Consider the following 20,299-nt stretch of genomic DNA (forward strand, 5'->3'; position numbering starts at 1 on the left):
GTCCCCATATCTTTAAGCGTCACATAATACTTAAATGCTACCCAACTGCTTCAATTCTCTACCATATCCCGATAGGAAGCATATCCTAAAACATGTCCCCATGTCTTACTATAACGCGTCTCGAAATATAACCTAATAAATAAGGGCCCAAGCAAAAATGGAAATATTAGCTCTTTCTCTTAGCATATCCCCCCACACAGGGTACGCAGGGTACACAGGGTATACAGGGTACACAGGGTACACAGGGTAGGTATACGAGGCACACGGCAAGGTACCAACCATTTTTTTGCAGCAGGCACCAACACCAGCGTGTCAATTTTGATGCGCTGGTACACCGAAATGTCATTGAATGTATGTTTGTGAAGAGGCTTCTTGACTCCTAGGACCTTACTAGCCACTATGATCTTCTGTCTATCTCTCTTCTGAATGCCGTTAAGACGTATCTTTTTGATTTTTTCGGTTATAGTAACCCATGTCGGCGGTTTCTTCTTCATGGTTGAGTGCTAAGGCTAACCGTATGGATTCTGGGTCCATATAACTCCCGGGCTCTCAGTTCAAGGAAGTACCTATAAGTTACGGAGCCGTCAAAGAAAAAAAAATCTTCTCAAAGTCATACTTAAAGCTAAAAGCTATGGATGATATTTTTGCCCACATTGGTCTGGCAGCTGCTGTCATTACTCTCGTGCTGCTGCTCCTTAACATTATTCATCTGCAGAATATTATTTCATCTCGAAACGAGCTTCACCCCACACAGCTTCGATACATACATATTTCTTTCATTGCATCAACCTCACTTGGTGTTTCTATTTTGATGGCCCTGTCAATTCGTACCGAGAGAAACTGGCTATTCAAATATGGCGTTTCCCTGGCGATTTACGCAAGTCTCATTAATGAGGTGCGTTGACTTAAGGATACCTAAGTGCAAAGCTCATAAACTAAATAAGCGGCTTTTATGGGTCCGACAATGGGATAGGAGGACGCCGCTAAAGGTCTTGATGTTGGCCGCTTATTTCTCCGCCTTGACGCTTGCTAGTATCTACTTGAGTGCTGGGTTGAACATAGATATCGCAGCATTCGTTGTTATCGTGCTTAACCGCTCCTGGTCTTCCGCAGAATGCTTCTTTGACTTCCAATACCTGGAGATGGACACGCCTTTGCTCTATCCCAGTAATACTCCAGTTGAAGACAATAGAATCAGGAAAGGATGGGATGTGGCAACGATTTTAGTCCATTCCGTTTCTGCGGAGGGGATGCTAGGGTTCTGCATTTACAAGCAGCTGCAGTTACCAACGTCTGGGCCAGAATTTTCGTTACTCATATTGTACTTTATATGTCTTCCTGGGGAAGTAATGTCATTATGCTGCTGCTTCCAGACCACTAATCACACTTGTACATACTTCTTACATAGACTTCGGTACCATAGGGGCATCGGTCGTGTGGAGAGTCTGGAAATGACTTCATGATAAGCGAAACGGGATATCTGAATAATTTAAAAGTCCGGTTGAGCTATTCTTCTTTCATCTACCTAATTACGCCCGCGCTTTTAATCCCATCCAATAATACCTGAGATATCAAGTTACTATGTGGCGGAAATCCAGGTCCCACCAGATGTGGTGGATGTGGATGTCTCAAGAGGGCACTATGAGGAAAATTATGTATGTAGCTTATAAACTCAGGCTATTATGGCGCCCCGGAGGGGTGCCCTTCTGTTACATCTGGTTACCTGTAGTTGCCTAATCTGGTCGAGTTGGGTCAAGACAATATCTCGAACAAGCTTACAAGCCACATAACACCTCTTTCCCACTTATATGCCCTGAGTTTACGAAGGGTTATTATCACCGACTTGCTCTGGGATAAGAATTACCGGAATAGGCTCTTTTGTGGAGAATGGGGAATTTACGGCTTTTAATTGCCTGCTACATGAGAAAGAACAAGAACCAACGAACTGTAAGGAAAGCCAATACCAAATGGCTGCTGCCGAAGCATAAAAAGTAAAGTTCTGAAGCATTCTACATATATTCATAAGTATCCCTCTTCTGTGATCCCGGGGTCCTCTTGCAGATTATTTATGATTGGTATCATCTTGGAAAAGCCTTGAGAGTACCTTAATGCCAGGCTTCGAAAATGGCCCTCTCGGCGGGTCGCAGCGTCGAACTTCTCCCGCATGTGATTAAATCTCTCGTCGGCCGACTTCTGCCTTTCCTCGACGTCGAGTCGCAGCTTGATTTCCGCTTCCAGCTGAAACTTAAGGAAGTTGAGCTGCTGATTCAGATAGTCGTTCTGGACCTGGAGCTCATTAATTCGCGAGGCGAAACTGGGAGGAGCGGGCTCCGTAGGGTTCTGCTGACGATCAGAGGAAGTGGCGGATCGGTATTACACCAGTACCTACAAATGCGCCCTGGCCGGTGTATGATTCGGGCGTGGCCCGCACTGCCTCGAAAGTGACGCCAACTCCCTCGCATAGATCTCTATACGCTCCAACGGAGTGGTCACTAAGATTCTTGGAAAACAGATGTTGCTTCTCGGGAAGCACTTGCCAGGCATATCCGTCGTTGCGAGTCGATTGTAACCTGACTTGCGAGGGCGGTATATTGATGCCCAGCCTCTCCTCTGCGTTTTGTTTTTAGCATTAACTGCCTTGGTGTAGATCTTGGATGGCACTGACCGATATGTTGACTGAGCCTGTCCCGACATTTCATACGCCATCTCCCACGCTCTACGTTACTCTGTCTCGGCGTCGCCATATTTTTAAGCCAAAGGCAAGAAAACATCTTATCTGCCTAGGTACGCAAAATTTTCGAGGACTTGGGGTTGATTTCTCTCCTATTATGAGCGGCTTGGATGAAGCGGGTCTTGTCAAGGGGCCAGAAATGGACCTATGGGACCGGCCGATATCGTACCTAACGGATTGAGCAGCCTATGCAAGCCTCGAGCGGCCAGCAATCGGACACGAAGACCATATTGTCTCCTTGAATGGGTCGACCGTGTAAATATTATTTTCCTCGATTCTGAATCGGATGCTGGTCACGGGGAGACGACAATGTAACGACTTTTACTTCTAGATAAAATGGGAGTGTGTACGCCTACTCTCTATTATGATGCGCAGTGATTAGTACAAGAGGGATCAGCCAGACCAGCTCCTGCTTGTCCTTCCTTCCCATAAACTCGTGACTTAACAGCTGCTTGACGCTAGGTCTAATAGTTGTCAAAGTGAATAAATCAACGGCTTCCTGCGACCAATCTCCAGGGCGCGTCAATCCGACCACTCCCGCCGTGTTCTTCTCCTTATCCATCAGCCTCATCATTACTCTACAAAACGAGTCCATAAGCTTTGAAGTGTCACCTGATCCAGTGCAACGTTCGACATCACATATTTTAACATCGCCATCAAAATTTACTAAAATATTGGCACATGACAGCTGCTCGTGAACGAAGCCGTTCGCGAGGAGAAACTCGACTCCAGAGAGGACCTCGAGGGGCATAAATTAGTATCAAGATTTCAGTCGCGAGAGCCGAGGGTAGAGACATACTTGATGCAGAATGGAACTCAGCTGTGGCTCATTTGGGTAAATTGGTGCTCGACAGAGATGCATAAGGGAAGTTGGCATAAATTCGGAGATGAGAAAATAGCCTGCGTCGGAGCACGCGTAAATCTCTATGCTCCTGACGATATTTTCGTGGCAGAGTTGACGGATGTTCTGGATCTGTTCATCGGCATTGCGCCCGGAAATCGTGCGAATCATTGACTGCCGGCATGGTTCGCGGCGAGACGTGATAATGCCAAACGACGAGCCATGTCTTACCCGATATCTATTTTCATAGTGATTCCATGGTGAGCCGCTAATGACGGGAACAAGCCGCCCCCCCTCCTCCGAGACTCGTTTGACTGGGAATCTGCTTTGGGGCCGAGGAGGCTTGTCCCCACTGGCACGTGGCTGCGACGTTTGGTGGGGTAACAGTAACGTTCCGCGGGGTAATACCCGTTGCTCTGGAACGTTGTTGCCACTGAGCAAAGCATCATCATCAACAAAAAGAGTATGCCGATTAGGACGTGACATTTTGAATCAGTCATGCCCTGAGGGTTGATATCGCATCCAATATTCGTAAGGAATTTAGTGCTGATTGTATATATAGGTAGGTATATATAGAAGGCAAACCAGCAGATGTGGGTCACTCTTGTGGCCGTTTCTGGCCATCTCAACCATGCGGCCAAAATCGTCTCAACCAATTGCCGGGGCGTGATGCTTGTCTAGGTTAGTAATAAGTAAAAACCTAATTATTTAATAATGATCGCCCAACTTAAGTCCTTTGCTAGGTTGGTAGGAACGACATTCGCAAGTATATTTATAGTAGAAACATTGTAATCATCCTGCATCCAACCAGGTAGTGAAGCGGAGGAAACGGCTGTTAGATACTCAAAATGGTGTTATTCAATGTTGAGACGCAATCCAAACGACTCGGTGCAGAATTAGACTCCAAGTTTCGTGGTTATGCTAGGAGAAAATCATCGAAGCTGTCACAGAAGTTCGAAGCAGTTCAAGAAGCGAGTTATATTTGTTCAATGCAAACGGTCGGGGCATTGCTTTGGAGGATTGTCCAAAGTGCGAGGAAGAGTTTGTATGCCTTAGCATGAATTCAGACGAGGGATTTCCAGTAGATGAGATACTTTGATTAAGAAGCCTGCTTCAAAACTGAAATAAGAGAGCCTACGTTATAGAACCAATTATACCATTTCACTTGCTACCATTTGCTCTTCAATCCCGGCCCAGTTCATATCTTGACCTTTTTCGAACGAGACAGACCCACTTCGAATGCCCGGTAGGATCTGTAGATCCATGCAACTAGTATAAACCTCCATACGGCCATTGGGGGTCGTGTTAGTAGGGATAGACGGCCATTCCCAGACCCAGTAGAGCGTGTAATTACCCCTGATGTTCGTAGGAAGCCGCAGGTCATTCTGACACCAGAGGTCGGCCCCCTGAGGGTCTGCAGGCACCTTGACGTAAGCTTTCTGGCGTGCTACGGAGATCGGTCCGCTATTGATCTGGTAACATCTACCATCGTCGAAAGATCGAGTGGTTAAGAGCAACCCCCTCTTGTCTCCTCCTGTACCTTCCGCGTTCCAGACACGGTGAATAGAGAGGAGCCGATCGTCTGGAGAAGGGTGCATAGTACCGTAGATAAATATGGTCGAGTCTTTGGGTTTCTGCGGCGTGTTTTCAGGAAGGGTAACGTGCCCATTTTCCTGGTATTGTAAGGCTACCAGGTCGCCGGGCCACGCCTTTAGTGGAGGATAGGCTGCGTTAAATTGCCCCACTGCCTGTTGGGTGTCCCGACAGATCAGATCGGAAGGAAGAATTCCTAAATTTTCGTCTCGACCAGGCGGTGGCAGTAGATACTGCTGCTTTAAGTCGTTAAAGGCAGGATCAAGTCGTGACATAGCGCCACGCATAAACCCCACATCTCCAACCATGGTTCCATTCAAGTCGAGACGCCTTAGCCTTTCGACCCACGAATGAGCCGCAGAAAACGGCAGCATCAGAAAGAAGATATTCAAGAGCATCATGTTGCGTTTTTTCCTTACTTATCATTTAATCTTACCAAAAGAACAGGATAAGGGTATGATTTTATTATAAATGTTATTTATAGCTTTGTCCAGAATTGTCCACACTTGAGGGGGTGTGTCGATTCTGACCAAACCTGAAATACCTTTTGGCGCAGCTTCCGTCACAATCCTTGCGGCCCATACGGATTCTGCTATGGCGTTCGCAAGGCCCTATCAAGCCACGAACGTAGAAGCCCATGAGGAAAGTGAAATTACCGTAGGGAAGATTAAAATTACGTATCTAATTAACCGTGATATTTATGCATGCACAAGAGTACAGTTTCGGACAGGCTCGGCCTGGACTCAGTTTGGGCTCAGTTTGGGCTCAGTTTGGACTCAGGTCTAAAGTGGGATGGCTTCGGTCCACACCTGCTCCTCCATGTCAAACCTTACTCTGGGTATTTATCAGGTTACGAGAAAGGGACTATTCAGTGTCCGGAAATGGACACCTTCCAAGTAGAATAGAAAAAGCTTAGGAGTCGGGAATAATATTTATAATGTAGACAGCCATGTGAAAGTGTGGCCCCAGGCAATTACACGATAAGAAAATGTCTCCTCATTCCAAAGCAGATCAGCAGCCTGTCGGCAACCCAGGCAAGCTCGAAAGTAAAATCATGCAAACCAGACAACACCAAAAGAAAAAAGACAGAAGCGGTACAAATCTTAAAAAGAGATTTCGCACGCTAGGAAACATAGGGCGTGCACTTCACCAGCAGTATGGAGCCAACGTTTATTTCTCGATTGAAGTACCTAGAAGACGAAATGATTTTATCTTCCAATCTACTAAGGATGTCATCCCGATATTAAAAGACGATATTGTATAAGCCCCTATCCTCTGTCAGCTATCTTATCCACTAATAGGCAAAGGAAAAACGATATCCTCCACCAATTGTCACTATCGGGGTGGATACAGAAGATCTAAGTCGGAGTTAGGTGAACCTTTTAGTTATATAGGGGAAGGGGTTTTATTCGAATATAATATTGCCGCTAACTGCTATATACTAACATAAAAGTTATAACCTAGTATATAAGGTTGGCTAGCGGTTTATCTACTCATATAGAAAATATATACGAGGTATTTTAGCCATTTAAGTGCTATCCCAGTATGCCGAGAAAATTTATATAACGTAAATAATATAGACGAAAGATAGGTACTTGCATTTTGTAGACGCTAGCGACGAACCATATTGGAATAACTCCCACTCGGAGGCACATACGTCGGTCGGTCAAAGCTCATCATAAGTTGCGTGGTCCTCCCTTTATATAACCTAGCTACCGGACTTACTTACCTATTGTGATATATTTTACACTGCCGACGAGAAAACCACCATTCCAAATATCCGCTCCGGTGAACTTCCAGGAGAATTAATTAACCCCTATCTACCTACACACGAAGAGTAGACGCTAGCTACGTAGGGGAGCCCGTCAACGGCTTAAAATTGTAGAATCATTGTGTTTGACATCATGCTTCTCATGGAAGTCTCATTACTCCTCTTCGCATAGCCTCGCCAGCAACTAACGCAAGGAGTTTAGGATGTCATGTTCACCTGGAACCTGCTATCAACGATACGTTCGTATTACGAGTTGATGTATAAACAATCCGCCAGGTCAATCATGCTGTGTAGTTGTAGGAAACCGAAATGCCTCATGACTAATTAGACCTTCATACAAACAATCTGTACCATAGAGAGCAGCCACGTCATTATTCACGCGAAAGAAATGAGAAAGGAAATTACACAAGGTACCTAAGTAAGGTGCTGTTTCGATCGAGAATCAAGTGACCTTGGGTCAGATAATCGGTTACCACCCGCGCGTGTAGAAGTCGTGGCTGGAATATTGGTCGATGCTTTCCATATTGGCTTGCTCCGGATACTGCTTCACGTTGGCCGTATCAAGCGAGGTGTAGCGCCTCTTGAGGAAGGCATTGGCAGTCAAACGTCGCTCCCGCACTAACTGAAGTCGTAATGACTTGGTCAGTTCCACGTTCAACATGTTCCTTCTCGTTGTCCTAGGCGAAAGAGCTGGCGAGTTGATCGCGATTGGCCGCGCGCCATATCTTGGAATCTCGATAGGCGTCGAAAATTTAGGTCTTCTCATCTCGAGCCCATTGTCAAAGTCCCTCGGGGAGGAGATGACTCTCATGTTTAAATGGTCTTGTAGTGCTTTCGCATGTTGAGGAATCGCAGGAATAGGATGTAAGGCATAGCCAGTCAAAATCTTGGTCTCTTTTTCTTGCTCAGCAAGCATAAGACTAAGGAGTGACGTCTGAGAGACATGATTCCCTTTTAGTGGAACGCGCTTGAAGGCAACCACGTTGTCCACATTTGATTTGTCGCATTCCTCAATGTCATCCTCCCACTCTGAAGCTTGATCATCGTCATCGATAGCGTTCTCGTCCATGTAGGTATTTGATTGATTACTAGTGGTCTCTGAGGCCTGTGATTGTGGCGAAGCCTGTGATGACGCGCTCGTTAGCCTGCACGCAGACTCGGCGACTAGTGTGATGGATGTATGTTCTGCTGTAGGGTAAGGGTAAGAGGATTGTGTCTGATCGGCAGCCGACGGCCCAACAGAGAGAGGGCTCCTGTTTGTTAGAGGCGCCGGGCTCAGCTTCTTCTCCTGGCCGATAGACATTGCCATCTCCTCAAAGTGATCCGAGCTCGGCAAGTGGTACTCAAGGAAGAGAAGATGACAATGGGTAGGCGCGGATATATATATATAGCTCGAAAGGGGTATTGGAATGTACATAATCCTCCAACATAGATCTCTGTCCTTTGCGAATCCAAAGCCTTTAATACGTTAATGTGATGGATGTTCTTGCAGCTTCTGTCCATGCTTTTTTATAACTTAAGTACCCTTTAGTACATCTACATGCGCCTCTGGCTCGTTTAGATATAATTCATGCTAAGATCCTAATCTCTATCAAGTCGCCAGCAGATCATCAGTTTGTTGCATACAATGTACACTGGCAAAGGTCTTAACTAATACCTGGTAAAACTCCACCACCCGATCTTACATCAGTGCCCCCTTATATCGAATCAGTCCAGACAAGCATTTAGATCAAAGCCGGGGGGGTTGGCTTAGTCTTACGCGTTGGTGCGTTGCTCGGTACCTGGTATGCCGGGATTATGTTAGGTATACACCGGGGAAGAGGTTAGTCGCACACGCTAATGCACACTCATGTAATAACAATCATCTCTATCTGTTATGATATACACTGCTTCTCTCGAAGCTGAAACCGATATGCTCATCGTGGAAGGAAATATTTTTTTTCTTTGAACCGGGAATATGAACAATCCAAACCAGCAATCCGATGTCCGATCAACTGACAACGAGTCCTATTGGCTTGAAGTCTTCTCTCCTTCTCGGGATTCGTTTCTAAAAGCAAGGTTCGACAGTCCATATGATATCACAGACGAGATATGTTATCAGGACACCTCGAGCGTCGCAGCAACGACGATCGAAAGCCATACCAGACACGCGTGCCTGCCAGCTCCGAAAGTCCCCGGAGACGAATGCATAACTCGAGATGTTTCGATAGCTAAGCATTCCACTAGCCATCATGCCCCTATTGGTATCGTACTACCGCCATCCGAGTTGGTGGATAGCTCACAAACGTTGAACGAAGCTCTTGCGTGTTTCTCGAGCAAGGCGCCGGTAGAGCATGTCATTACACAGCTACAACCACGCCACCGAGTTCTTCCAGTGTCTAGCGTCTTCACACATCGATCTCCGAAATTCACAGCGGCCCTACCAGCACCAAGAAATTCTGATCGAGCGCGGTGTATTCGCTGTATCGTCCAGAAAAAGAAGGTTTGTCGTCGGCGGATCACAATATGAGGGAGAGGCTAAGCCTTATAGTGCCTGGGGAATGATTCCCCTTGTTTCGCGTGTTTGAGAGACCAGGTCTACAATCTATGTTTGAGAACTCGCCTCGAAGACATACAGATATTCTCGAAATGTAAGATCTTCCGACCAGGTCTTGTTCATCTGTGCTGACAAAAGTAGGGATAAATTCCGCGTATCGATTTGTAGGGTCCCATTTAAAGAAAGACATAAAACTATACAATTTACAGCTCTATCATTTTGTTAGTGGGCCGACCCTGTCCATGACAGTTCGAACCTTTATCCCTTCCGGGCCTGAGGATGTTTTAATCTGGGGAAAGACACTTACCGGATGGGTATCCCTCGAAACGCTTCCCTTACTCCCGGAATTTCTTCCAGGCCGTATTGACGAGTATATCGACGATTGTTTGCCAAAATGTCTGAAAGAATGTAAACATCCTCTTGTGAGGGACATTTTGAAGATCGAATCCGCTGGCAGTCTTCTGTCGGAGGCATTAAGAGTCTGGACAGCTAATCAACTTCTTATGAAGGGGTGGCAATCCGATGCTAGCGCCGAATGTAAAGATCCCCAAAACCCGTACTACGGGATTCGGCCAGCACCCGCTATCGTTTCTAAAGAGCTTGATGCTCTTCTTGAAGAGTATATAGCGAGACAGGAAAAGGCATTGCTGGCAAGGTTACAACACGCATCAGAAAAGTGTTATCAGCACGATATGGATGAATCCTACGCACAATACCGCGAAAAGGTTTACCTTGCGTTTCTTATGTTGATGTCAATCGTGGAGCGAGATATATGGAGGCTTATGTACTGGCCAAGGCACCCACAGGAGGTACGTAACAACTGAACTGTCACATGAAGCAACTGACATGCCGCAGCACTACCAATGGCGCCACCCCCAAAGCGCACAAGATCTCATCAAACAGAATATAGCCTACGCGAATGGCTTGTGGGTAGTCGCCCGCCGGGCTAATCTTGCGTCGCGAAAGCTTTCAGAGCACAATTGTAAGCTGGTCACTCCCCGTAGGATTCTCAGCTGACCTGTTAGATCCGGTAGTCAAAGCAGTGTCCTCATATAAAGAGGTCGACGATAGCAGTATTGACGGAAGCATCACGAACCTTGTCGCTTTGGAAAACTGTGACCAGTTGTTGAATGCGTATGATTTCTTAGGTACCTCTTAGGTAGATAGCAAAGCTTGAGCGAACGGGGGAAATTTTGCAGGACATGCTTCCTCATCATAAACATGACAACCAGATCCATGGTATGCTTAAATTTTCGTCCTCATTTCAGAACGTAACTCCTGCAAGCAAATCCTAAGGTTACTTGCAATATCATCCTCCGTACGGCTCCCATCAATCTATAGTTGTCAGTCATTGTTGATGAGTGAGATGGTGAGCATACCTCTCGAAATGGATGATGTCTGAGCTCTGCCAAAAGAGCTAGACTGCTCGCCTCAAACTCTTGCACCCTCAAAGTCCGAATCCTAGCGTCTAGGTCATCCGGTCGATTGGACAATCGCGCCCTGGCTTCAAGACGTTCGCTCAAAATCCCAACTGGACAGCTAAGGTAAACGGTGCCGAAATCGAGTGATATCTGCCAGGTTCAGCCGATGATCGGACACGTGCCATATACATACCTCTGTCATGAAGGCCTTGAGCTGCTGCAAGCTCCGTGGGAAGCCATCAAGCACGACAAGGGATTTGCCCGCATTAGCTGCTGCCTCAATGTGATCACGTAGGATCCACATAGCTAGTTCCCCAGGAACAGATACACTTTCCTCAAAGCTTCGCTTGATGAAGGCTTGAAATGGGCTCTTTTCGTTGTTTGCTTCCTGCCGTAGAAGTTCCCCAAGAGAAAAGCAGGCTGTGTACTCCTGAGCCAGGCGCTTGCATTGTGTGCCTTTGCCTACCCCAGGACCACCTTAACTTCAATTAGCGCTTGGCCTATCTATGCCACGGATTACGGTATACTCACCAATCAGAAAGATATATTGGACCTTTGGCCGAGAGAGATCCCATTGTTCCAGGCCTCCCTTGCCAATAGAAGCTAAAGTTAGATTTTCGATGTATTTGATGTGAGCTTTGAAATCTTCAAGGTCTCGAGCCTCCGGAAACATCTTGCTATATCGTAGAGCTTGAATCAAGGATTCAAGCTTGTCAGCCTGATGGACAAGTCTCGAAATTGGAGTCTGATGTTCATTATACTCCGCCAGCCGAGCTCGGAGGGTTTCAGTAGGGGAAGGAGCTAGACATTGTAGAAAATCCATGGCAAGGCCTTCTTCAGTCCTTTTGCGCTCTTTGCTGACATGATCCGCCGGGGTATAGTCACCTATGATGGCCTCAGGAAGGTCATGCGCGATGGCCATTTCCAACGCCTTGAGTCTGGTTTCCGCAGGAAGGTTTTCGGTAGCCTGCAGGATCAGTAGCAAAACCCCAAAGGTGTGGTCAGCGACTGACTCTCCATCCTTGATACCTCGTCGTATCCAACCAGCACGCCGGGTTTCTTTGATTTGCATACATATTTGAACAAATTCTAGACTCATCTTGTCAATTTTTGCACATGATGTATTAACAAAAGCCTCTGTCATGTTAAACATTCTATATGCTGATGAGACCCCTCTTTGCCCCACTCAACCTAATAAGGCTTAATCGCTAGAGGGCCGAGGCTACGGCCAGCTATGGCTGCAGCACAATAGCCTGAGTTTTACCGGTTAGCCACTTGGCAAGGTTGTTCGGGATTTCGGGATCGGGATTATTGTATTGACCCAGCTCGTCTAGATTAGGCGGTCGTGCGCAACACTTTAAGCGTTTTTATTAGGTGCATCGTTGAGGAGAAATGTTTCATTGGATGCATCCCCTAGCGCTCCGGGCGCTGAAATGATCCCTACTTCAAGAGCTTTTTCAAAATACGTACTGCCGCCGCCAGGGAATAACGTAAGCATGTCACGTAAGCATGTCTAAAGTTCGGGCTATTGTGCTACCCGAAGGGTGGCCTCATATTAATAACATAGCCGGGAGGTTTTGCTTTATTCACCAGTTCATGATAAGCTCCCTATCGATAACGTGTCATTGGCAGAACATGGATTAAACTCAGTTTATGAGACTCAGGTCATGGGAACTGAACAAGCCTTGCCATTTGATATAGGATTGGCGCGCTTGCACCTAAATAAGAGACTGATATTTCAATTTGCTCGCGCCGCCCTCTTCGCCCCGTGCATCGCCTAAGTACCGCGTCTTCTCCTCCCTCTTGACATTCCGCTCTCCGCCTCGGGGGACCTGTTTCTTGTCTTCGTATTTAGCTTCGTAGAGAATCTTACCTGCAAGGCCGCCATAGTTCGCTTGCGCTCTGGAAGGGCCTCTACGAACTGTCTGTGGATCTCCTTCCAATGTAACCCCTGGCTCTTTAGCTTGACGATAAGGTTGTCTTCATCAAGTGTGAAGGAATTCCTTGTTCCTAGGCCTAGCCCCGTGGGGAAACCCTTCTCAGCAGGTGGCGTGTATGGTGGGATTCTAGTCGCACGTACACCGCGGCTGTGATTTGTGCAGGAGTCCCAGGTAAACTGCAACTGGAAAGTCGCAAGGCCGTTCACGGTCACACGCTTAAGTACTGCGTCCTCAAGCAGCCATTCCCCGTAATTCGCAGCATGCGCCTCAGTAGTCCCTTCAACGCTGTGGCCTTGTGGCGCGCTGGATACATTTTGACTGCCTGAATACCTTCGGCCTCGCGCTGGTCCGTGTACTGGTCGTAAATGGGAAGAAATTACATGTGAGCGTGTCTGCCGTTCGGTGACCGCTATGCGGGCCGGCTGGGCTGACGAGCTTAACTTACGGCGCTTGCGTTGTGGCGGCTGAATATCACAGTCGCTTTCATAATCCTGCTCTCCTTCACCAATATAAGGATGGTAGACCTCGTCCTCGTCCTCTGTGTCGTATAGAATACGGCCCACGTTGCACCGGTTGCTGTCGTGCCTATCGGACTGTGGCACAATCCAGTCTTCATCGTTGGGATCAGCCCTAGAAGTCCTAGCCGAACGATACATCTCGTTATGAACGATATGCCTCCGACTTCGCCTCAGCTTAGCAAAAGATGGTTTAGCTCCGTTCTCGCTATTATCTTCGCCCGCAGGATCATATCGTGGCGTGCATTCCCGGACCGTGACTCCTTCTGGCAGAGGTAGAGAGGGACTTGAAAGTCGGTGTGAACTAGATTGAGGACGGGCCTCCGTTCCGGACGTGGACGGATGAGCAATTCCCTTCGCCGTCTTATCGTATGTAGAACCCTCAATAACGGATGTCCGCCTGGCTTTACATAGGATGCTCTCAGCGGGAATCGACTGGACGTGTTTTACCTGGAGAGGTTCCAGCGAGGATAGCCGTGGAGAAGAAAATCTCGCTCCTAAACAGATATTCGGACCCCTTCCGCCGGCCAACTTGAACTCATTGTCAAGCGTCTCAAATGCGTCTCAGCAAGAACTGCCGGCAACCCTTGATGCAGCCGGGCTACGGAATGGCGATGCGGATCACTCTTTTTCAGTACCAAATTTACGGCGCCGCCTCACAGAGAGCAGACAGGATGCTCGCTCCGCAATAGGGCAGAGGCCACGACGAGGCGAGAGAGCGCCGTCCTCGAAGGATGGACGGGCTCGGCCAACAGGCACGGTTCTCGGGCCGGTTCGTCCAGCGAAAGTATCCAAGGTGTCGCCCAGCGGGAAAGGGTCTGGTCCTAGACAAGTAATGAACCCCTCCGAGTTGCCCTCCGATGCCCAACCACCTCTATCTGAGCTGGATCTTCCTAAGCCGCCTCCCGCGCCTGCTTCTGTACCGCTGCGGAGAAGTAGACGCTTACAAGGGATAAGACCCGAAGCGTTTACGGATCCCGCCGCGGTTGCTTCGACAGATTCGGTCGACAGTATGTCCCTGTCAAGGCCGAGGATGATTAAGGCAAGCAGTCCAAAGTCCTCAAGGCCAGTGAAACGAAGGGGAATATCGAAAAGACAGCACCCAAGTACCAGGCGTCCGAGGTCGAAACAGGACGGGATTCTCTCCTAGATCTTGAAGATATGGAAGAGGGAAGAATGCCTCCTATATGGTATTGGTGTTAAAAGTTATATCTATACGGTGGAGACACGTATTAATCATAATTAGATAGTAAGGAACAAATTATAGCGGTCGTGTCCTTCAATGGACTGTCATTACATAGTAAGTCAAAGTATTAATTGCGAACGAAGTAAACTATAGTATTCGGCCTCATTAAGCATAAGAAAAAATCGATTCGGTCCTTGGAGACTGTACAATGTACCTCATTGTTCTACCACTGTTATCGCGAGAGATAATGCAAAATAATATCCCTCAAAGACTTTCATCCATAATTATCTCCCTTACCGCATAGCGCTTTAAAGTGGCAAATAACTTTAGCAGGGCCTACGAACCTTCGCCAGCGCTGTTCATACGCTAATTAGAGCCTATTCCTTCCAGCACCGCTCGTGTCCTTCTAATTCTACCACACTACTGCCTAAAACATGATATCTAATCTTAATCTGATCCCTTTGCAGTACAGTGCATCCCCTTCTCTCCGATCTTCCTAAATGCTGACCATGCCATTAACCTCCCGGCGTTCTCCACTTTGAGGTGGTGCATTTCGGTACAAGCAAGGGTGGTGCGAAGAGGGGCAGATCGTCGGGGATATCTGGACGGACAGCGAGACACAAATGGCAGCAGCTTTATTGGTTGAAATACGCCAGAATAGTTGATTCTTTATGAGTACCTGTTAAGAGGGGATAGAGATTCTCGCGTGTCTTAATAGAGCACGACGTGTATGGTGTGGAAGGTTCTAGGGTGGGGGAAATGAGTCGATAAGGATGGAATGGTCATGTGACCCTCCCCCAAATTACCAGCAAACCAGGCTATTGGCATCAAGATGCTGCTGATATGAGCGAGCTTTGGCTTGTCGATCCAACTCAGATTAAACCATGAAGAGAAAAATCACTGGCCTATCTCTAATAAAGTTGTAAGTACATCCCATCCTGTTAAACAAGAAGGCCGTTCCGTGGACATGGGGAGGGGAGAAGGTTACTGCCGGGAATTGCTCAGCCGCATTGATCTTGATCGGTGGGATATGTGAATATCTAGGAGTCCCGAAGGTGCGGGGTGCTACTGAAACTCCTATATGTCAACTTAAAAAATAGAAGAGTGGCCAGCCCGAGTCTCGACGCCTGGCCAGGGCTCTTTACCGTGTTTTGCATATTATGGGGTGAGATGCTCTACTGCCACGGCTACCGGCTGCGGGCGAGCCTTCGGTGCCTGGTGTCAATCGGCGTGGTGTACCCGCGTCTTGGGCATCACGGCAATGCCGATAAAGCTCAGAACACGGCGAAACAGTGTCGTCGCGATAAGTCCGGCCTTAACGAAGCCGCTGTACCATCTTTAATGTTTCTCGCTATCTCATGGATATCCGCTTGGTGGAGTCAAAGGAATAAAGATTGCGGTGGTGCCCGGACGGTACGGCGCGCCGTGGGGCGGACGACCCGTTCCTTGCCTTCCATCTAAGGGTGGGTTGATGATCGTCATGCACGTGCGTGCACTAGAGGTAACCCCCGATAAGAGAATATCCAACGCGTCCGCAACGCGTCCCGCCTGATTTTAGTGACAGAGAGCAAGCGAAGTGCTCTGGTAGAACTTGATTCTCTATTCTCCGTCGGTAACAGTTGCAGCCTGCAGCAAGGTGCTGCAACATCCACTGAATGGCACGAAGCGCGCATTCTCTTCCTTAGCAGGGATCTAAGCGCAACTCCGCCACGCCACAGCCTTGTCAGGCAGGCATCTACTGTGTTACCTGTTGACTGATCCCCTCTCCTCAGCGCTTTCCTCCAACGAACCTTGGTCACATGAACACTGTCCTACTGGCCCCGCAATGAGGGCAACTCATCTCTTGTCAGCCGGGCCCCAGTGGCAGCGCAAAGTCAAGACAAAGATAAGATGGATCTCGGGACCAGATGGCAAAATCGAGCCAGCCTGTTCTTACTTCTTTCCCCACCTGATTTGCCTTGCACTTTCCACCTCGACACGACAAGCCCTGCGATTGACTTGGCGCAGCTGCACATCTCATGACTCGGCAATTTTATTGGACTCACAAGCTGCACCATGCTACCGGGATCTTTTCAGCTGCTGAGGCCTCCTCTCCCCGCACGAGAAATCTCGCAGAGATGTTGCTGCCCAAGTTGTTAGTCGTGACACTCCATCGTCATCCCGACTCATCCATCAGAGCAGAAGCCATCTCGCTACTATCGTCATATCGCGCAACAGGACTAAGGTGTCCTCTGTGACGATGGCGCCTCGCTTGATCGAGAAAGTGAGATCCAGGGCTAGAAGCTTGATCGAGAAAGTGAGATCCAGGGTTAGAAGACTGCTACAAGCCCCTCAAGAATCCGCCTCGGCTTCGTCACCAACACCTTCGCCGACACCATCTCGGTCTCCGTCCCAACCAACCACCCGACCGACATCCCAGCCAACGTCTTCTTCTCTACCTACCTCGACGGATTCCAAAACCTCGTCGCTGCCGAGCCTACAAGAGCGACTTTGGAATGAGGCCTACGATGCGCTCAAAGCGAACGAGCTCAAACTGGTCGGGGAGTACGAGAAGATCCTATCAGCCAAGCTGCACGAGAACGATCCGAGCTCTGTTCCTCGCGAATCAACAGACAATGAGATAGGAGAGACTCCGGGGACACGATGCGGCCAAATGCAACAATTGGTGCAGGCTGGACTAGATCGGACGCATAAGCAAGCGTCCATCAAGCGAGGCATCGATGAAGGCTTGCAAGCAATACAAGCAGTGAGGGGAATAATGGACAACGCGGTAAAGGTCGCACCAGAAGCCGCCGTCGCCTGGGTCGGCGTCTGCCTTGGGCTAGAGGTGTGTGAATAACTTTCCCAACCGAAGACAGAACGGTCGATGATCCCCTGCTGACAGTTGCTAGATCCTTTCGAACCCCATCACCGAGGCTCGCGAAAACCGCAAAGGCATCGCCTACGTCCTGTCAAGAACGGAGTGGTACTGGAACTTAGTGTCCCTACTTCTCGACGAGAACAAGGCCGAGCAATCTTCCGCCGGACTGCGAGTCCAACTGGAGAAGCACGTCGTGCAGCTCTACGAGAAACTTCTTTCATATCAGATAAAGAGCGTCTGCCTTTACCACCGGCACTGGGTTGGCGTCATTGTAACGGATCTGTTCAAGAACGATGACTGGGCTGGCCAGCTCAGCGAGATCAAGGAAGCAGAGGCTGCCGTGCAAAGAGACATGGAACAATACAACACCGAAGAGAGCAAGACGCGACTCTGGAAACTCACCGAAACCGCTAGCGCTATAGAGATGAAGCTCCAAGACATTCATTCGGCCATCAAAGGCGTACATTCGGCCATTGAAGCGCAAACGCAACACCAAGAGAAGAGACACCAAGACGAGGAGTCAAAGCAGTGCCTGAAAGACCTGCGCGAGACTGACCCTCGCGACGACAAGACGCGCATCGAAGCTACAAAGGGCGGCCTGCTCAGGGACTCATACCGCTGGATCCTCGACCATGACGACTTCCGGCGGTGGCGTGACGACCCGCAGAGCCAGCTGCTCTGGATCAAAGGCGACCCTGGCAAAGGCAAGACAATGTTGCTATGCGGCATCATCGACGAGCTGGGGAAGGACAGGCACCTGTCCTATTTCTTCTGCCAGGCCACCGAGGTACGACTCAGTAATGCGACGGCCGTGCTGCGCGGCCTGATCTATCTGCTCGTTGTCCAACAGCCGTCGCTCATCTCACATGTTCGAGAGAAGCACGATCATGCGGGTAAGCAGCTTTTCGAGGACGGGAACGCCTGGGAAGCCTTATCCAAGATTCTTGCAGCCATGCTCAATGACCCGATTTTGGACGGTGCTATCCTGGTTGTCGATGCCCTCGACGAATGCAAAACAAATCGACATCAGCTGCTCGACTTGATCGCCAAGTCCTCTCGCGTCAAGTGGATCGTGTCTAGTCGCAACTGGCAGGACATTGAGGGGAAACTCGGCTGTACAAAGCAGAAGGTCAGGCTTCAGCTCGAGCTAAACCAAAACTCCATCTCCAAGGCTGTCAACACATACATTGGATACAAGGTGGATCAATTGGCACGCGAGAAGAGATACGACAAGGAAACAAGCCAGGCTCTCGAAAATCACTTAGTCTCTAATGCTGATGGCACTTTTCTCTGGGTCGCCTTGGTCTGTCAAGAGCTTGCAGATCCCAAGGTGGTCCGAAAACGGCATACACTCTCCAAGTTGAAGCTGTTCCCATCAGGACTTGATCCACTCTACAATCGAATGATGGAACAAATCTCTGGTTCGAGTGATGCAGAAAGTTGCAAGGAGATACTGGCTATCGCTTCAGTCGTATACCGACCTATCACATTGGAGGAATTGAAGGTTTTTATTGGGTCGCTCGAGGAGGGCGACTACGATGACCTGCCACAAATCATTGATTCCTGCGGTTCTTTCCTGACTCTTCGAGAAGGTGTCATCTACTTTGTGCATCAATCAGCCAAAGACTTCCTGGTTAACAAGGCATCCGACCAAATCCTGCCCTCTGGCGCCGCACACCAGCACCATGCCATCTTCTCCAAGTCGCTGGAGGCTCTCTCGGAGACTCTCAAGCGTGACGTTTATGCATTGGGCGTGCCGGGATTTCCCACCGATCAGGTCTCGCCGCCCGACCCTGACCCATTAGCATCAATAGGATATTCCTGCGTCTTCTGGGTAGACCATCTCGACGCCTCGCAATCCCAGGTGAAAATGAGTGACAAGGACCTACAGGACGCGGGGATCGTCCATAAGTTCCTTCAAAGCAAATATCTATATTGGTTAGAATCTCTTAGTCTATTGCGTAGCTTGCCTAAGGGGGTTATGGCAGTGCAGAAGCTCGAAGCTTTAGTAGTGAGTTGTTATAAATTCATCTATAACCTAGACACGGTCTGACATGTTAGCAGAAAACCAAGGAAGCGCGACAACTAACAGGATTCCTTCGAGACGCGCGCCGCTTTATTCTTTCTCATAAGCGGGCGATCGAGATAGCTCCATTACAGGCCTATGCATCAGCACTCGTGTTCAGTCCCACCCGCAGCCTAATCAGAGAGCTCTTCGAAAAAGAAGAGCCAAAATGGATCACGTTAAAGCCGAGCATGGAATCAGACTGGAATGCATGCTTGCAGACGCTTGAGGGCCATGGCGGTTCGGTAAGGTCGATAGTATTCTCGGCGGATGGCCAGCGTCTCGCGTCGGCCTCGAGCGATGAGACGGTCAAGATCTGGGACGCAGCCACGGGCGCGTGCGTGCAGACGCTCGAGGGCCATGGCGATTGGGTGAACTCGGTGGTGTTCTCAGCGAATGGCCAGCGTCTTGCGTCGGCCTCGAGCGATAAGACGATCAAGATCTGGGACGCGGCCACAGGCGCGTGCGTGCAGACGCTCGAGGGCCATAGCAGTTCGGTGAACTCGGTGGTGTTCTCGGCGGATGGCCAGCGTCTCGCGTCGGCCTCGTACGACGGGACAGTTAAGATCTGGGACGCAGCCACGGGCGCGTGCGTGCAGACGCTTGAGGGTCATGGCAGTTCAGTAAAGTTAGTGGTATTCTCGGCGGATGGCCAGCGTCTCGCGTCGGCCTCGTATGATAAGACGGTTAAGATCTGGGACGCGGCCACGGGCGCGTGCGTGCAGACGCTCGAGGGCCATGGCGGTTCGGTGAACTCGGTGGTGTTCTCGGCGGATGGCCAGCGTCTCGCGTCGGCCTCGTACGACGGGACAGTTAAGATCTGGGACGCAGCCACGGGCG

General features: G+C 49.0%; 10 protein-coding genes across 10 annotated transcripts in view; 4 read left to right on the plus strand and 6 right to left on the minus strand.

Moving 5' to 3' along the window:
* Positions 1–400: 400 nt before the first annotated feature.
* On the plus strand, positions 401–1,500 carry F4812DRAFT_447443 (uncharacterized protein). The gene has a single exon (XM_047935742.1). It carries the CDS (start codon positions 855–857, stop codon positions 1,461–1,463), a length of 609 nt encoding a protein of 202 aa, XP_047785515.1. The 5' UTR covers positions 401–854; the 3' UTR covers positions 1,464–1,500.
* Positions 1,501–1,703: 203 nt separating this feature from the next.
* F4812DRAFT_447445 (uncharacterized protein) lies at positions 1,704–3,051 on the minus strand. Its single transcript, XM_047935743.1, has 3 exons — positions 2,666–3,051; positions 2,390–2,610; positions 1,704–2,340 (listed from the first exon to the last, which is right to left on the minus strand). The coding sequence occupies exons 1-3, from the start codon at positions 2,769–2,771 to the stop codon at positions 2,020–2,022; spliced, it is 648 nt and encodes a 215-aa protein (XP_047785516.1). The 5' UTR covers positions 2,772–3,051; the 3' UTR covers positions 1,704–2,019.
* On the minus strand, positions 3,052–4,609 carry F4812DRAFT_447447 (kinase-like domain-containing protein). Its single transcript, XM_047935744.1, has 2 exons — positions 3,531–4,609; positions 3,052–3,470 (listed from the first exon to the last, which is right to left on the minus strand). Exons 1-2 carry the CDS (start codon positions 4,056–4,058, stop codon positions 3,084–3,086), a joined length of 915 nt encoding a protein of 304 aa, XP_047785517.1. The 5' UTR covers positions 4,059–4,609; the 3' UTR covers positions 3,052–3,083.
* Positions 4,610–5,689, minus strand: F4812DRAFT_447449 (uncharacterized protein). The gene has a single exon (XM_047935745.1). The coding sequence runs from the start codon at positions 5,564–5,566 to the stop codon at positions 4,724–4,726; it is 843 nt and encodes a 280-aa protein (XP_047785518.1). The 5' UTR covers positions 5,567–5,689; the 3' UTR covers positions 4,610–4,723.
* A 1,427-nt stretch (positions 5,690–7,116) lies between these two features.
* On the minus strand, positions 7,117–7,882 carry F4812DRAFT_447450 (uncharacterized protein). The gene has a single exon (XM_047935746.1). It carries the CDS (start codon positions 7,850–7,852, stop codon positions 7,406–7,408), a length of 447 nt encoding a protein of 148 aa, XP_047785519.1. The 5' UTR covers positions 7,853–7,882; the 3' UTR covers positions 7,117–7,405.
* Positions 7,883–8,893: 1,011 nt separating this feature from the next.
* Positions 8,894–10,489, plus strand: F4812DRAFT_463897 (uncharacterized protein; the record flags this gene model as incomplete). The annotated part of the gene is made up of 4 exons (XM_047938282.1): positions 8,894–9,418; positions 9,467–9,566; positions 9,614–10,281; positions 10,328–10,489. 4 exons carry the CDS (start codon positions 8,894–8,896, stop codon positions 10,487–10,489), a joined length of 1,455 nt encoding a protein of 484 aa, XP_047785520.1.
* A 228-nt stretch (positions 10,490–10,717) lies between these two features.
* On the minus strand, positions 10,718–11,992 carry F4812DRAFT_463898 (uncharacterized protein; the record flags this gene model as incomplete). Its single annotated transcript, XM_047938283.1, has 4 exons — positions 10,718–10,807; positions 10,852–11,043; positions 11,087–11,370; positions 11,425–11,992. 4 exons carry the CDS (start codon positions 11,990–11,992, stop codon positions 10,718–10,720), a joined length of 1,134 nt encoding a protein of 377 aa, XP_047785521.1.
* Positions 11,993–12,611: 619 nt separating this feature from the next.
* F4812DRAFT_463899 (uncharacterized protein) lies at positions 12,612–13,489 on the minus strand (the record flags this gene model as incomplete). Its single annotated transcript, XM_047938284.1, has 2 exons — positions 12,612–12,731; positions 12,767–13,489. 2 exons carry the CDS (start codon positions 13,487–13,489, stop codon positions 12,612–12,614), a joined length of 843 nt encoding a protein of 280 aa, XP_047785522.1.
* A 274-nt stretch (positions 13,490–13,763) lies between these two features.
* On the plus strand, positions 13,764–15,995 carry F4812DRAFT_463900 (uncharacterized protein; the record flags this gene model as incomplete). The annotated part of the gene is made up of 2 exons (XM_047938285.1): positions 13,764–14,358; positions 15,670–15,995. 2 exons carry the CDS (start codon positions 13,764–13,766, stop codon positions 15,993–15,995), a joined length of 921 nt encoding a protein of 306 aa, XP_047785523.1.
* Positions 15,996–16,773: 778 nt separating this feature from the next.
* F4812DRAFT_453677 (uncharacterized protein) overlaps positions 16,774–20,299 on the plus strand; it is a gene marked incomplete at both ends in the record, with an annotated part of 4,564 nt that continues 1,038 nt past the window's right edge. The window contains 3 exons of the mRNA XM_047936519.1: positions 16,774–17,361; positions 17,426–19,405; positions 19,459–19,956. Coding sequence (XP_047785524.1) covers positions 16,774–17,361; positions 17,426–19,405; positions 19,459–19,956 — 3,066 coding nt within the window. The remainder of the gene's footprint in view (positions 17,362–17,425; positions 19,406–19,458; positions 19,957–20,299) is intronic.

This window comes from Daldinia caldariorum (assembly GCF_022478825.1).
Source record: "Daldinia caldariorum strain CBS 122874 unplaced genomic scaffold F4812scaffold_29, whole genome shotgun sequence".
NCBI lineage: Eukaryota > Fungi > Ascomycota > Sordariomycetes > Xylariales > Hypoxylaceae > Daldinia > Daldinia caldariorum.

Bases quoted from the DNA above. Each gene is read 5' to 3' on its own strand.
- F4812DRAFT_447443 (XM_047935742.1), top strand. From the start codon at position 855: ATGGCGTTTCCCTGGCGATTTACGCAAGTCTCATTAATGAGGTGCGTT.
- F4812DRAFT_447445 (XM_047935743.1), bottom strand. From the start codon at position 2,771: ATGTTTTCTTGCCTTTGGCTTAAAAATATGGCGACGCCGAGACAGAGT. The intron at 2,611-2,665 runs GTCAGTGCCATC...AACAAAACGCAG, and splicing joins CAGGCTCAGTCAACATATCG to AGGAGAGGCTGGGCATCAAT. The intron at 2,341-2,389 runs GTAGGTACTGGT...GATCGTCAGCAG, and splicing joins ACACCGGCCAGGGCGCATTT to AACCCTACGGAGCCCGCTCC.
- F4812DRAFT_447447 (XM_047935744.1), bottom strand. From the start codon at position 4,058: ATGTCACGTCCTAATCGGCATACTCTTTTTGTTGATGATGATGCTTTG. The intron at 3,471-3,530 runs GTATGTCTCTAC...ATGCCCCTCGAG, and splicing joins TGAGTTCCATTCTGCATCAA to GTCCTCTCTGGAGTCGAGTT.
- F4812DRAFT_447449 (XM_047935745.1), bottom strand. From the start codon at position 5,566: ATGATGCTCTTGAATATCTTCTTTCTGATGCTGCCGTTTTCTGCGGCT.
- F4812DRAFT_447450 (XM_047935746.1), bottom strand. From the start codon at position 7,852: ATGCTTGCTGAGCAAGAAAAAGAGACCAAGATTTTGACTGGCTATGCC.